Source organism: Capra hircus, chromosome 1, assembly GCF_001704415.2.
Source record: "Capra hircus breed San Clemente chromosome 1, ASM170441v1, whole genome shotgun sequence".
In the NCBI taxonomy this organism is placed as follows: domain Eukaryota; kingdom Metazoa; phylum Chordata; class Mammalia; order Artiodactyla; family Bovidae; genus Capra; species Capra hircus.
In genome coordinates, this window is record NC_030808.1 from 1,276,772 (window position 1) to 1,289,586 (window position 12,815).

At 41.0% G+C, this 12,815-nt stretch overlaps 1 protein-coding gene across 13 annotated transcripts in view; it reads left to right on the plus strand.

The window, feature by feature from the left end:
- Window positions 5,290-12,815, plus strand: part of SYNJ1 (synaptojanin 1) — a 94,500-nt gene continuing 86,974 nt past the window's right edge. For 11 of the 13 annotated variants that reach the window (XM_018047148.1, XM_018047262.1, XM_018047361.1 and 8 more), the window contains exons 1-2: window positions 5,379-5,515; window positions 6,419-6,564. In XM_018047148.1, the coding sequence (XP_017902637.1) occupies window positions 6,441-6,564 (124 nt within the window). In that variant the 5' untranslated portion in view covers window positions 5,379-5,515; window positions 6,419-6,440. The other 2 variants (XM_018047095.1, XM_018047483.1) reach the window with 1 other exon arrangement.

The window sequence follows — 12,815 nt, forward strand, 5'->3', positions numbered from 1 at the left end:
CTAAAGGAAATCAACCCTGAATATTCATTGGAAGAACTGATGCTGAAGCTGAAGTTCGAATACTTTGGTTACCTGATGTGAAGAGCAGACTCATTGGAAAAGACCCTGATGCTGGGAAAAATTGGAGGCAAATGGAGAAGGGGGCAACAGAGGATGAGATGGATGGCATTACTGACTGAGTGACATAAGTTTCAGCATACTGGCCATGTGATATCACTTATATGTGGAATCTGAAATACGGCACAAATGAACTTAGCTATGAAACAGAAACAGACTCAGAGAACAGACTTGTGGTCCCATGGTTTGGTGGGGTTGGGTTGAGAGTTTAGGATTAACAGTTGTAAAAATCCATTCTTTAGAATGGATAAAGAACAAGGTCCTGCTATATATACTGGCTTTCCAGGTGGCACTAGTGGTAAAGACCCTGCCTGCCAATGTAGGAGACTTAAAGAGATGCGGATTCAATCCCTGGGTCAGGAAGATCCCCTACAGTAGGGGATGGCAATCCACTCCAGTACTCTTGCCTAGAGAATCCATCCCATGGACTAGCTCAGCCTGGTGAGCTACATAAGTCCATGGGGTTGCCAAGAGTTGGACATGACTGAAGCAACTTAACACACAGAAAGGATAAAGAAAAGGTCCTACTATATAGCACAGGAAACTATTAATATATTCAATATGATATGTAAACCATATTGGAAAAAATATGAAAATATTGGAAAAAATATGAAAAAATGTACATATAACTTTGCTGTACAGCAGAAATTAACAACATTGTAAACTGACTTAATAAATTTTAAAAAGATATTTAGGCAAATGTACCTTTTACCCCATGCTTGACAATTAAAAATACATGATAAAGGATAAAAGATTTGACAAATCCTGTAGAAACCATTTTAAGCTACTTCACAAAAGCAGTTTGACCATGAAAGCTTACCTTTTACATGTACCTTTAGATGCTGAAATTCCACAGTGCCTGCTGTGTAGCCAGCAAGAGCCAGACGAACAATGAACATCCTACCACTCTGATCTTGGGAAGGCCAAGTCCTGTTATGGCTCTGGTCCTTTGATTTCCACAAGAATCCTTGTATATCATTAACACAAACCACTGAGCTCCCTTGACTGGGTCTCTTTTTTCCAAATGAAAACAAGTGTCACATACAAGTTCCCTGTATGCTCCAGTGGCAATTTCCTTAACTCTGGTATGTGTGAACAGTTTTTCAGTCTTTGATGTTTTTGATTTTATTCTCAATGATTCTGCTCTCAAACTTACATGTTTTCAACTGACAAAATTTCTGTCTATTTAAAATCTTATCCTTCATTTATTACTATGAACTTGTTCAAAGCAAATAGCTAACTAATGCTATTTGCAACTTACCATTGTGTTGCTCTTCAAGACCATTGTTTTCTCTTTAACAAGGAGTCATCCATGCCTTTATAATGGATCTTTGCAGATCTTGATACGGAGATCTGTATCTGTCTCCATAACCTGAAAGGAGCTATTAAAGATAACAGAATCAGGCTGTTAACATTCCCCAAATTTACCAAATGCTTTCTAGCATTTTTGGTAAGGAAATCCAGGAAAAGTAGGCTACTATTAATATATGTGAATATGTCAAAATTCATAGCCTTGTAACATGGTATATTTTTTATGTTATTGAGATAATCAATGATTTCTAAAGAAACAACAAATGTATGTTTCAACCTGGTACAGAGAATTGTCCATAGGAGACTAATTTGGTCAAAACCCAACATTTAAAAATCATGTTGTGGTTTTTTTTTTTTTTTTTGCATGTGGGATCTTAGTTCCCTGACCAGGGATGGGACCCATGCCCCCTGCACTGGAAATGCAGATTCTTAACCACTGGACCACCAGGGAAATCCCTAAAAATCATAGTGTTTGCCTTCAATTAATCAAAGCTATGGGAGCTGTTATCTTAAAACATCTATCAGGTTGTTTCACTGAGCTCAGTTTCTCTCCTGATGGAAAGTTACATTGTCTTTTATTAGTTGTCTGTGGCTGCTGTAACAAATTACCACAAACTGTGTAGATTAAAACAGCAGAAATTCATTTCCTCACAGTTCAGGAGTCCAGAGATTTGAAATGAAGATATTTGCAGAACCGTGCTCCCTTCTAAGACTCCAGGGAAGAACCCTCCCCACCTTCTGGTGGCCACTGACATCCCTTGGCTAGTGACCACACTGCTGCAGTCGCTACCTCTGTCTTCATGCTGTCTGTGTGTGTAAGCGTGTGCATGTATGTGTGTGAAGTCTCCCTCTGCTGTCTTATGAGGGCATTTGTGATTGCACTTAGGGAATACCCAGATGATCCAAAGTAACTTCAAAATCCTTGACACAAACATCTCTACAGAGACTTGTTTTCCCCAGAAATTAATATTCACATGTTCTAGGGGTTCAGTTCAGTTCAGTCGCTCAGTTGTGTCCGACTCTTTGCGACCCCATGAATCTCAGCACGACAGGCCTCCCTCCATCACCAACTCCAGGAGTTCACTCAGACTCACGTTCATCCAGTCAGTGATGCCATCCAGCCATCTCATCCTTGGTCATCCCCTTCTGCCCCCAATCCCTCCCAACATCAAAGTCTTTTCCAATGAGTCAACTCTTCGCATGAAGTGGCCAAAGTACTGGAGTTTCAGCTTCAGCATCATTCCTTCCAAAGAAATCCCAGGACTGATCTCCTTGCAGTCCAAGGGACTCTCAAGAGTCTTCTCCAACACCACAGTTCAAAAGCATCAATTCTTTGGTGCTCAGCCTTCTTCACAGTCCAACTCTCACATCCATACATGACCACTGGAAAAACCATAGCCATAACTAGATGGACCTTAGTCAGCAAAGTAATGTCTCTGATGTGGATATCTTTAGGAGGTAGTATTTTTCATCCAACCACAGGCCTCGCTGTTCATTTTCAAGGGTCAAGATTGTGTCAGCCCATCTCCATAGGCCCTTAGGACTTCACTGAGAAGTTTGTGTATGCCATTTAACCTGTATTTTAAAGTCAGCCCATTCCAAACTTCAAATTTGGTGACAATTTGGCCAGCTATTTTCAAGTGTTGTAATATAGAAGTACAAATAAAAGAGAGACAAGATAAACAAGGAGTGACAGTTTTTAAAAATCACTAATAAAATGGCGCTTATGTTTTTAAAGAATCTGCCTGCAATATAGGCAGACCTGGGTTCAATCCCGGGGTTGGGAAGATCTCTTGGAGAATGGCTACCCACTTCAGTATTCTTGTCTGGAGAATTCAATGGACAGACCATGGAGTTGCAAAGAGTCAGACAGGACTGAGTGACTAACACAAGTATGTTTTTAAACCCTGAGCATGTGCTTATTTCATGACTACAATGATCTGTTTTGAAAAGATTTGGTAAAGCTGTGGCCTTCTGACAACTCTTGAAAAAGAGTCCAGTCTAATTCAAAGAAAAAAGCAGCAATTCAGACTCAGAACCAAGAAATGTTGACCTAAATTTCCTTAGTTGAAATCCAAAGGAACCAGGAATAAGCAGATCATTGAAAAGAGCCTAGCACTGATATGGAGTGGGTAAGTTTGGTGGTCCCAACCCTACTTCAAAGTAATTTTTTTGTTTGTTCTTTTAATTATTTTTTTAAAATTTATCATCACACTGAGTAACTTTTAACAAGTTAACTTTTCTGGGTCTCAGCTGTCATAATAAAAAGAACAACTTGCCAGCATCATACTCAATTACATCAACACATCTCCTGAAGCCATAATCTTCCATAAGTTTTTCTGGTGCCTATCTATCTGCTATTCCTTTGGGGCTATACAAGTAATATACCTAGAAAGGCAAAAAAAAAAAAAAAAAGTCCATTCTCACTCCCATTTCATTTTTCTCTGTCCAGTGGAACCTCCAATCCAAATGGATTCTTCTGGTTACTTCCCTGGTGGTTCAATGGTTAAAACTGGCTGTGGTTTTAACAGCCACATTCAGTTCACTCCCTGATCTCAGGGAACTAAGATCCTGCATGCCACAGGGTGTGGTCATAAAAGAAATAGATTCTTCTGGAGAGGAAAAAGAAAATAAAGCAACCATAGACCAGTAGAGTGTCTTAATGAGTTTAGTTCTGAGGCTACTGTTAGAAAGCACTACAAAGAGCAAAAAGAGTTTTTCTAAGGAGATGGTACTAAACGAGAGAAATCCCCTCCGGTCCTCAAACTAAACCTGTGTCTTTGCATATTTCCTTCCAGAAAAGAAGTGGTTTCTTTGCTAATGAATTGTAGCTAGTTTGGTATACTGAAATCCGGATGGTTTCAGATTCTCTAAAATGCATGAAAAAATGTTAAGTCACATGACAGGGCCTGGAGGGGAAAATGATCTCGTGCAATACACTAAATTTAAATTCTGCTTTTGTTGTTAATAAAAGCAAGAAGGGAAAGAGGCAAAGCAAGAGGAAATGATTTCCTGAGGTGGAGTTCTTTTGAGTTTATTCCAATTCCTTTTCACCTTGTGGGTTTTGACTTCATTCCCAAGTTTAGGTCTATTAAGTGGAAATGGACTGAGAAGTCCATGGGACAAACTGATATTATCCAGGAAGCATGCTTTGTTGGAAAATGAGGATAGCGTGAAATGATACGATGCCCTGAGCTGTGAAATTACACGGTTGGCGAGAGCTATTCGCCATCCGGTGACGACCCAGAGCTACTGCCTGGGCCTCAGTACGGCCGTGTGGAAGTCTCGAGATCCTGGCTTGTGATTTCAGACAGCAGACAACTCTTTTACGGTGCTCCTGAGAGCTCCAGAACACACAAGAAAACTGCAGCGAACAGAGATGTTCCAAAGCGGGCAACCAGCTCTTCTGCTACCTACCCAGACGCCGTGAGACACCATGGACAGCTCTTCAGGCGCTGCCCGCTTGTCTGGCGTGCTGCCGTCCCCAGGCCTAACCCCGAGCCCGTTAGGCCGGTGCGGGTGGCGGGGGTAGTCCTGACGCCTTCTGGGCCAAGCCCCCGAAGTTTTCCTCAGAGTCCCTCCCTGGCACCCTAGGGGAGGGTCGGTAAGCTCTGAGGAGACCACGCGAGGGGAGGCGGGGGAGGCCGCATCTAAGCTCTCCCGGCATCCTCAGCGGTGGGACCTGCAGCCGCCGCCTGGGGAAACACGCCGCCCGAAGCGAAGGTCGCCGCGCGCGGAGGCGGCGGGCAACTCATGGACAACCGACCCACGGCGCAGTCAGGGAGTGGGGCGGGACCTCCCACGACGCCCCGCCCCTTCCCCGCTAAGAGGGCGGGCCTTCCGCCCCTCGGCCGCGGCGCAATGCGGAAGAGATGGACGCGCCAGAGCGGAAGTGACGGTTGCGGCGGCGGCGACCGCGGAAGGAGGAGGAGCCGGAGAAAGAGGTGAGACAGCCGGCCTGTCGGGGGGCGGGGAGCGGCCGCGGCCAGACCCACCGGCGGCGAGGCTCGCGGGCCGGCGCTTCCTGGAGCAGTCTCCTCCTCCGCAGCCCGGCGGCAGCGGTGAGCGGCCACCGCCGGCAGCCCGGGTATGGGAGGGCAGGCGGGGTGGGTGGGGGATCGCCGGTTTCATGCGGGGCGCCGCGCCGGGCGGAGGGGGTACTGAGGTGACAGCGGCTGTCAGCGTGCCTGCCCGCGGGAAAGGCAGCGAGTCCGTCTGGGAGCCGGGTCGTCTCTTCTGGCGTATAATGGAGGAATGGGGCTTCTTAGGCGCTTGCGTCCCCTCCTGAGAAGGAGCCGCTTTCCGGGCTGTCGACGGCCCGAGGAGCCCTGGTCCAGTCCCGAGTCTTGACTCTTCTCCCCACCCCGGTGGCCATTGATATTTACCTGCCCCCGAACCCGTCAGCCGGCGGTGCCCAGGGCTTGGGCGGCTTGTTTTCACTGCCGCTCCCCGCCCCGGGAGCTCCTGTGGTGTCGGATAATCCTTTCTCTTCTCTCACCCCTAAGGAGCTTTGAATCAACCCTGTTCACCTTTCTTTCCACCTTCGTCTCCTCCTCCGCGCCCCCCAGCCCAGGGGATCGGTTTGAAGTTTCCGAATCGTTTTCCCTTTCAAACGGCAGTGACAAATCCCGAAGCAGAAAGCGGATAAACCACTCCCGAGCGAAAATAGACTCAATTTTTTTTTTCGTTTTTGGTAAACGGAAAGGGGAAACTCATCTTAACCAAACCGTTCTTGGAACTTGGAGTGATAAGAGAACCCTGTCTTGCCTTGCTATGAGACCGCTTTCCCTCTTGCTTTTCGGTAAAAAATTAAGTGACGACTTATCTTTTGGAATAAACCATTCTGTCCCCTAGCTCTCTCCGCACTCCCTCCGCTTTTTTTTTCACCCCCCCCCTCATCAAAACCTGGCAGGGAGGGACTTCGTGATGGCTTGCAGTCCTTGCTGCAGAAGGAAACGTTAGCTTCATTTGCTTTGCTTGGTTTTCACAGGGCTGCCTCCGAAGAAAGGAGAATGGCGTTCAGCAAAGGATTTCGAATCTATCACAAATTGGATCCCCCACCTTTCAGCCTCATAGTGGAAACCAGGCATAAGGAAGAATGTCTCATGTTCGAGTCTGGAGCTGTAGCGGTGCTCTGTAAGTCTTCTCTCGCAACCCAGCTCATCAGGATCTGTTTGCTTGCAGTAATTCAGATTCAACCTTTTTTTTTTCTTTTCTTCAAAAGAAGATTCTGATAACCCCCTCATTGTATTTCACCTCACAGGTCATGCTTTTATTTCCTTTTAAGCAGACCGTATTGTTTTTCAAAGTTTTCTTTGCGTGCTGAAGGTTTTTGATGAGAGTGGGGAGAGATGCCAGTTTGGGTACAAATTTTTGCTTTCTTGGGTTCTGCTGCTGCTTCTAAAAGTAAATCTTTCTTTCCAAAAAAATATGGTTGCAATGTATAGCATATCATGTAAACCTGTAAAACAGTTTGCCTGACATTTTTGCGGAATGAACAGAATTTCTTATAGCTCAGGTATAGTCATGGACTATAAGAATATTTGTTTATTATTTTTGGAATATCTTATGATGAGTCTTTTATATTTTCATTAAGAAAATTTTAAACCTTTAAAATTTCATGTAAGGTAGGTAGGTGCTTGATTTCATATTGGTTAAGAAATTATTTTGATAGTTTATTATAAAGGACTACTGCAGCACAGGAAAAATAGTAGATTAGTAAGGTTTGGGTTATTTTGTGGGCAGATGGATGAGATTAAAAATATTAATTTGAATATTACATTTCTTAGTGTAAGATTTTGACAGGTAACTTCAGTTTGGGATTATTTCAAATGTGATTATTGTTAGAGGCTTTCTTGTGATAACTACTTGTCCTGTATTATGTTTTTGCTATGTAGGATCAGTTTGAGTATTGGTCATATTTTTAAAAGTTAAAAATAACATTTGAAAGGCATACTTACAACTATAAACCCATGAGCATTTGAGTTTCTCCAGATTTGGTAGGGAAAGGCTGAAGACCGTAATATCTACATACAGAATATTAACATACAGAATATTATGATCAGTTAAACCTGATCTTAATACTCAAAAATAATAAAATTTTACCCTGATTGTGGAAATAGTGACATAATGGAAAATCTTAAGCAAAGAACAATGTATAAGAAATACGTATTTTTTGGTAAATACAGTAACATGGTTTGAGTGAACAGGAAGAGGTTATATGTTTTCTAAGAAACAATTAGTAGCATGTGTTATAAGCAGTCAGGACTTAGTTCGTTTACATTGTTATTTATACTTAAATCAACCAAACTGTCACTTGCTACAGTGTTAATTTGCAAAGTATGTTTCTTTGTACTACAAATCTCATACTGATGAATTCTATCTAGATCAAAGACTGTGTATGGGGAAAAGGTTTGTCTTAGCATATGAAACACTATTCAGCTGCTTGTGTTTTGGTGGTTTCCTAGTTTGTCTAAATTCTAAATGTTTCTTTAATGGTGATTGTTAGTAATACTAGGAAGTCAAATTTCTGGCTGCAAAGTATTTATTACCTATAGGTCAGGAAGCCTGAGGATAATCTTAATTCCAAACCTCCAGAGGTTCTCTTTTATGCCAAATAATGGTTAAAAAAAAAAAAAAAGTAACTCCCCAGCTATCCATTTTGGCATTGCTGCCACTGTACTCAGTTGTGAATGACTCTTTGTGACCCCTTGGACTAGAGCCCCCCAGGCTCTTCAGTCCTTGTAATTCTCCAGGCAGAAATACTGGAGTGGGTTGCTGTTTCCTACTCCAGGGGATCTTCCCCACCCAGGAATCAAACCTGCATGTTTTGTGTCTCCTGCATTGGCAGGCTTATTCTTTACCACTGTGTCATCCAGGAAGCCCATTTTTGAAGTTAGTGTTCATGTTAAGAAAATATTAAGAACATTGTCTCTACTACTTATTAACTCTCTTTATTTTCATTAGCTTTAGACTGTATAAGTAATTGTTTTCAGGAGAAGAAAACTTTGAATGTTGCCTCTCTCTATAGAGCTCACATAAATGGATATTTAATCTTCTGAGTATGTCATTAGCTTTTCTATTATAAAAGTTAATATTTAAAATATTAATATTTAAGAGCTAACAGACCTTTTTATAAATCATTTGACTTGTAAAATTAGTTTGACATTCTAGTCTGAATGCTACCAAGATGTGTACTGTGCTGTAGAATGTTCATTTTTAAAAGCCTTCACTTTTTTTTTGAATACAAAAAAAATGTACTCAGGGAATTGTGCTGGGAAAATACTGAGATGTTCTATTTATCTTCATCTATCTCAGTCCTTTGATTCAGTGCATCTTGCATGTTAATCTACCAGAAGAATCTTCTAAAATCATTTTTTATATTTAACCAAAGTGTTACCCCATTTTTCAGTAAAAGTTCAAACTCCTCAGCCTGTCAGTTGAGGCCTTCCATCATTTGGGCCCACCCCATGATTCACTGTTGACCTCCTTTAAGGGAGACTGGTGTTACCTTAGCACCCTCCCAAAGTATTTTTCTTTTTCCAACCCTCATCCTTTCTTCCTGGAATGCTGGAATGCTTTTTTCTATCTTTCCAGTCAAAGCCAGTCAGTTCCAGCTTCAGGAATCTTCTTCCTTCCAGAAGAATCTGCCCCACCCACCCCCTCCTTCTTATTCTTGTCTCTTCCTTCCATGAATTTTGTGGACTTTATCTCAAGGTGAATGCTTTTTTTGTGCTGCCTTCATTGTTCTCTGTATGCTTGTATCCAGTGGTGGAAGTGATCCCAGCAGGACTCAGCCTTCTAGTACCCAAAGTTTGTGACTTCTATAGGCTCCAGTTGTCCAGCTCTAAAGTTTAAACAATTAGACATCTTAGGCCATACATGTCATTAAAGATTGACAGTCACTTACTTTTCTTGGCATAGGCCAGAAGTGCCATGAGACACTCACCATGAAATGTTGTCTTTCCAATTACTGGCATATGTTAAAAAATAGGGTGCAAGTGAAAATCAGTTCCTGGATCCTTTTAGGGCCTGGGTATCCACTAATCAGTCCAGTCCTGTCTTAATGTTGATAAAGATGTTAAATCAGTCCTGATACTATGATTTAGTCAGTGAACCAGTGTCTTTCAGCTCTGGATGCACATTATAATTTCCAAATAGTGATGCCTGGGCTCCAGTCCCCCAGAGGTTCTGATATAATTAGATTGCGATGACTGTTTCTGAGCATGGTTTATGTAGGCTTTCTTATGATAGATTATGGCATAACTTTTCTGGCTTGCAGATTTTATCCAAAAATAACCATGTTTCCAGGATCTTAGTGCTGTTGTTGTCTACTGTGGGGTCAATATGGCAACTCCCTCCAGTATTCTTGCCTGGAAAATCCCATGGACAGAGGAGCCTGGTGGGCTACAGCCCATAGGGTCGCAAAGAGTTGGACACGACTGAGCACACACGTACATGGCGTCAGTAATGAATTTTCTGAAACCCTTAGCCTGAACCAAGTGCTGGTGTTTCCGTAGCACTTTGGGCCTACGGGAGCATCACAGAATGGGAAACTGTTTCTGTGTCTCAGTGCTGCTCTCCTCGAGGGAAAGGCCTGTATCTCATTAGAATGTTGTATCCCTAGTGTTTAGTTCAGTGTCTTACCTGTAATGCAGAATAAATGATTATGAAATAAATGGCATGGGGGAAGATTTGCCTAATCTAAATTATAGTATTCTATGTTGAAAGTGTTGTACCTTTTCATATAAAATTGATTCTGTATATTTTCAAGAACTGCTGGTTGACCAGTTGCTGATTTAAAACACATATATTAACACGTTATTTGGATTTGTTACTGAAAAATTCTGTTGGAAGTTTTAAATATTAGCATTAACTATTAACCACATCACTAAGGTTTTTATGAAATGCCAGTTAAAATCTGTGATGAATGTTGTTTATAACTTCATAAGTATGATTAACTGTTTTAAAATTACTTTTCTTTAGGTAGAAAAAAATTTGGTTATTTCTTTCATTGCATGTATTTAACAACCTTCTGAAACATTCTTAGATAATAGTTAATATGCTTTTTAGTAGCATGCTCATTTTTAGTGTTAGTCATTTTTGAAAATTACTAGTTCAGAAAAATGTTCAGTTGAACTGAAAATTTGGTGTCTGTGGAGCAGTGACCCAGGGTAGTGACTGTGACTAGTATACTGTACTGAAACAGCATAAGCAGCAAGTGTGATGGTCAACAAGTTATAACACTACATATTTCTTCCTGGAACTGATGTCGTAAGAGATAAAAGAAGACACTATCAGTTTTGTGTAGAGTTCAGTTTTTCTCCTCTCTATATAGTTGGGCACATGAAAAGACCATCACGAGGGAAGGACAAGCAGCCAGTCAGACAGACAGATGCATAAAACGCACAGGCTATCTCTTTGTTTTTCAGCCCATCTCATGTTTCTGTAAAGGGAAATAATTTGCTTTATAATTGTATCCTAAATAGAAGATGGAGTAAAGAGAAGGTCAGCCCAGGGGAAATGGAGGATGATGCTCAAAATAGAATTTATGAATCACCTGTTTAAAAGATGGGGATGTAAACTGTTGATATAAATTCCTAACTCTTAAAAGGAGAGCTTCTGTTCTTTTCGGTATCACATGCTGGTGTTGTAGGAAGGATTAATTGCTTTTATCTGCCTAGTGGCAAGATTATTTTCAGGCCTTAACTCTGGACCTAGTTTTACCCCAGGCTGTTAGTCTGTTTTTTGTCTACCTCATTTTTTTTTTTTTCTCTCTTTTGTCTTATCATGGAAACATGAGCCATAAAACTTTGGGACAGTATTCTCTGTCACAGAACATGAAGTGAAACTGCATGCTGTGAAGGAGTCTTAATTGCCATTTACTGAAAGTTACTCTGCTAGTCCAAAATTAAGCCAGAGGTGCCTAAACTCTCTTGTCTCATGGCATCTTGGGGTTTCATTAAGTTTTTAACAGCACCCTTAAGTCACTGTTACGTTCATTAAGTAGTTAGGTCCAAATAATAAACATTTACATCCCAACAACTTTAGTAGCTGTTTGGAAAAAATGATGCCAAGAAATTGAAAATAATTTACTTTGTTCATAAATAACCACAGTTATTTACTTAAAGTTTGAGGGTGCCTGCTGAGCACTCAACAGCTTTTCAGACCTTGGCACCAGATTGAACTGAACAGCACCACCCTCATTGCGTGTTCCACATTAACTTTGAAGTGGAAGTGTTTTGCTTTGTTTTTTTTTTACCACTGAAAACCCAGCTGCCCAAAGATATGATGTCATAAAAGAATGTACTACAATCAAATGTTAAAAACTCTAAACCACCCCAGTTTAATAGTTTGGGCAGTTCTCAGCACGTAGTGAGTATTGCCATGTTTCCTTCCATTTAAAATATCCTTCATCTCTCCTGTGAGTTTGCTGAAGTGTCCTGGACCTTCTCAGCATAGAGTTTAGACTGTGGCACTAGACTTGCTTTATTTCATTAAATTTTGTGGGTTGTACTTTTGTCCCTGTTTCGAAAAAGTGGAAACTGAGGCTTGGAGAGATTAAATAACTGATCCAATGACATAGTCTTAGCATTTGCTTTTTCACTGTAATTATTATTTGGGCTGCTGTTAGGGTGGTGGTTATTGTTTGGGGGGGTTGAGGAATGAATAGCAAAAAGACAAGAATGCCTGTAGAATTTTAAAGTTGAGTGAAATGGGCAGCATTTTCTAATGAGGGAGGTGTTAAACTTGCTGTGTTTTGCCTACAAATTATTACTATATAAGGGAAAAAACATGGTTTGATTTAGCATTGGGTCATTAAAAACCAGGTTTCTTTGCCAGACCAAGTTAAATGTCAGCTTTTAGAATTTTGGATGACAAGTGTGGTAGGTGGTGATGACAAGCAGTATGCATAGTTTTTTCTTTTTTTTTTAATTGCCACATGCTACCAGTCACCATGATTGCCCTTTAGATAAGTTACAGTGTTTTATCTTTTTTTAAGAAAAAATTTCAAGCTGAAAGAAGTGACTTTTTTATAGTTGACTTTTGCTGCACAGAAAAATGAATGTTAGACTTGTTAGATATGACTTTATGTTAGGGTTGCAAAATTTCACTTTTTTTGTAAATAATTTTTGGAATGTTCGTGACCCAGAGAGATGTTATGGGGAGGGAGGAGGGAGGGGGTTCATGTTTGGGAATGCATGTACACCCGTGGTGGATTCATGTCAATGTATGGCAAAACCAATACAGTATTGTCAAGTAAAATAAAGTAAAAATAAAAATTAAAAAATTAAAAAAAATAAGAAAGTAAATAGCAACTTTTAAATATCAATGCTTAAAAAAAGAAAATTACCCTTAATCCTCCATCCTGGGCAGCAGGGTTGTTC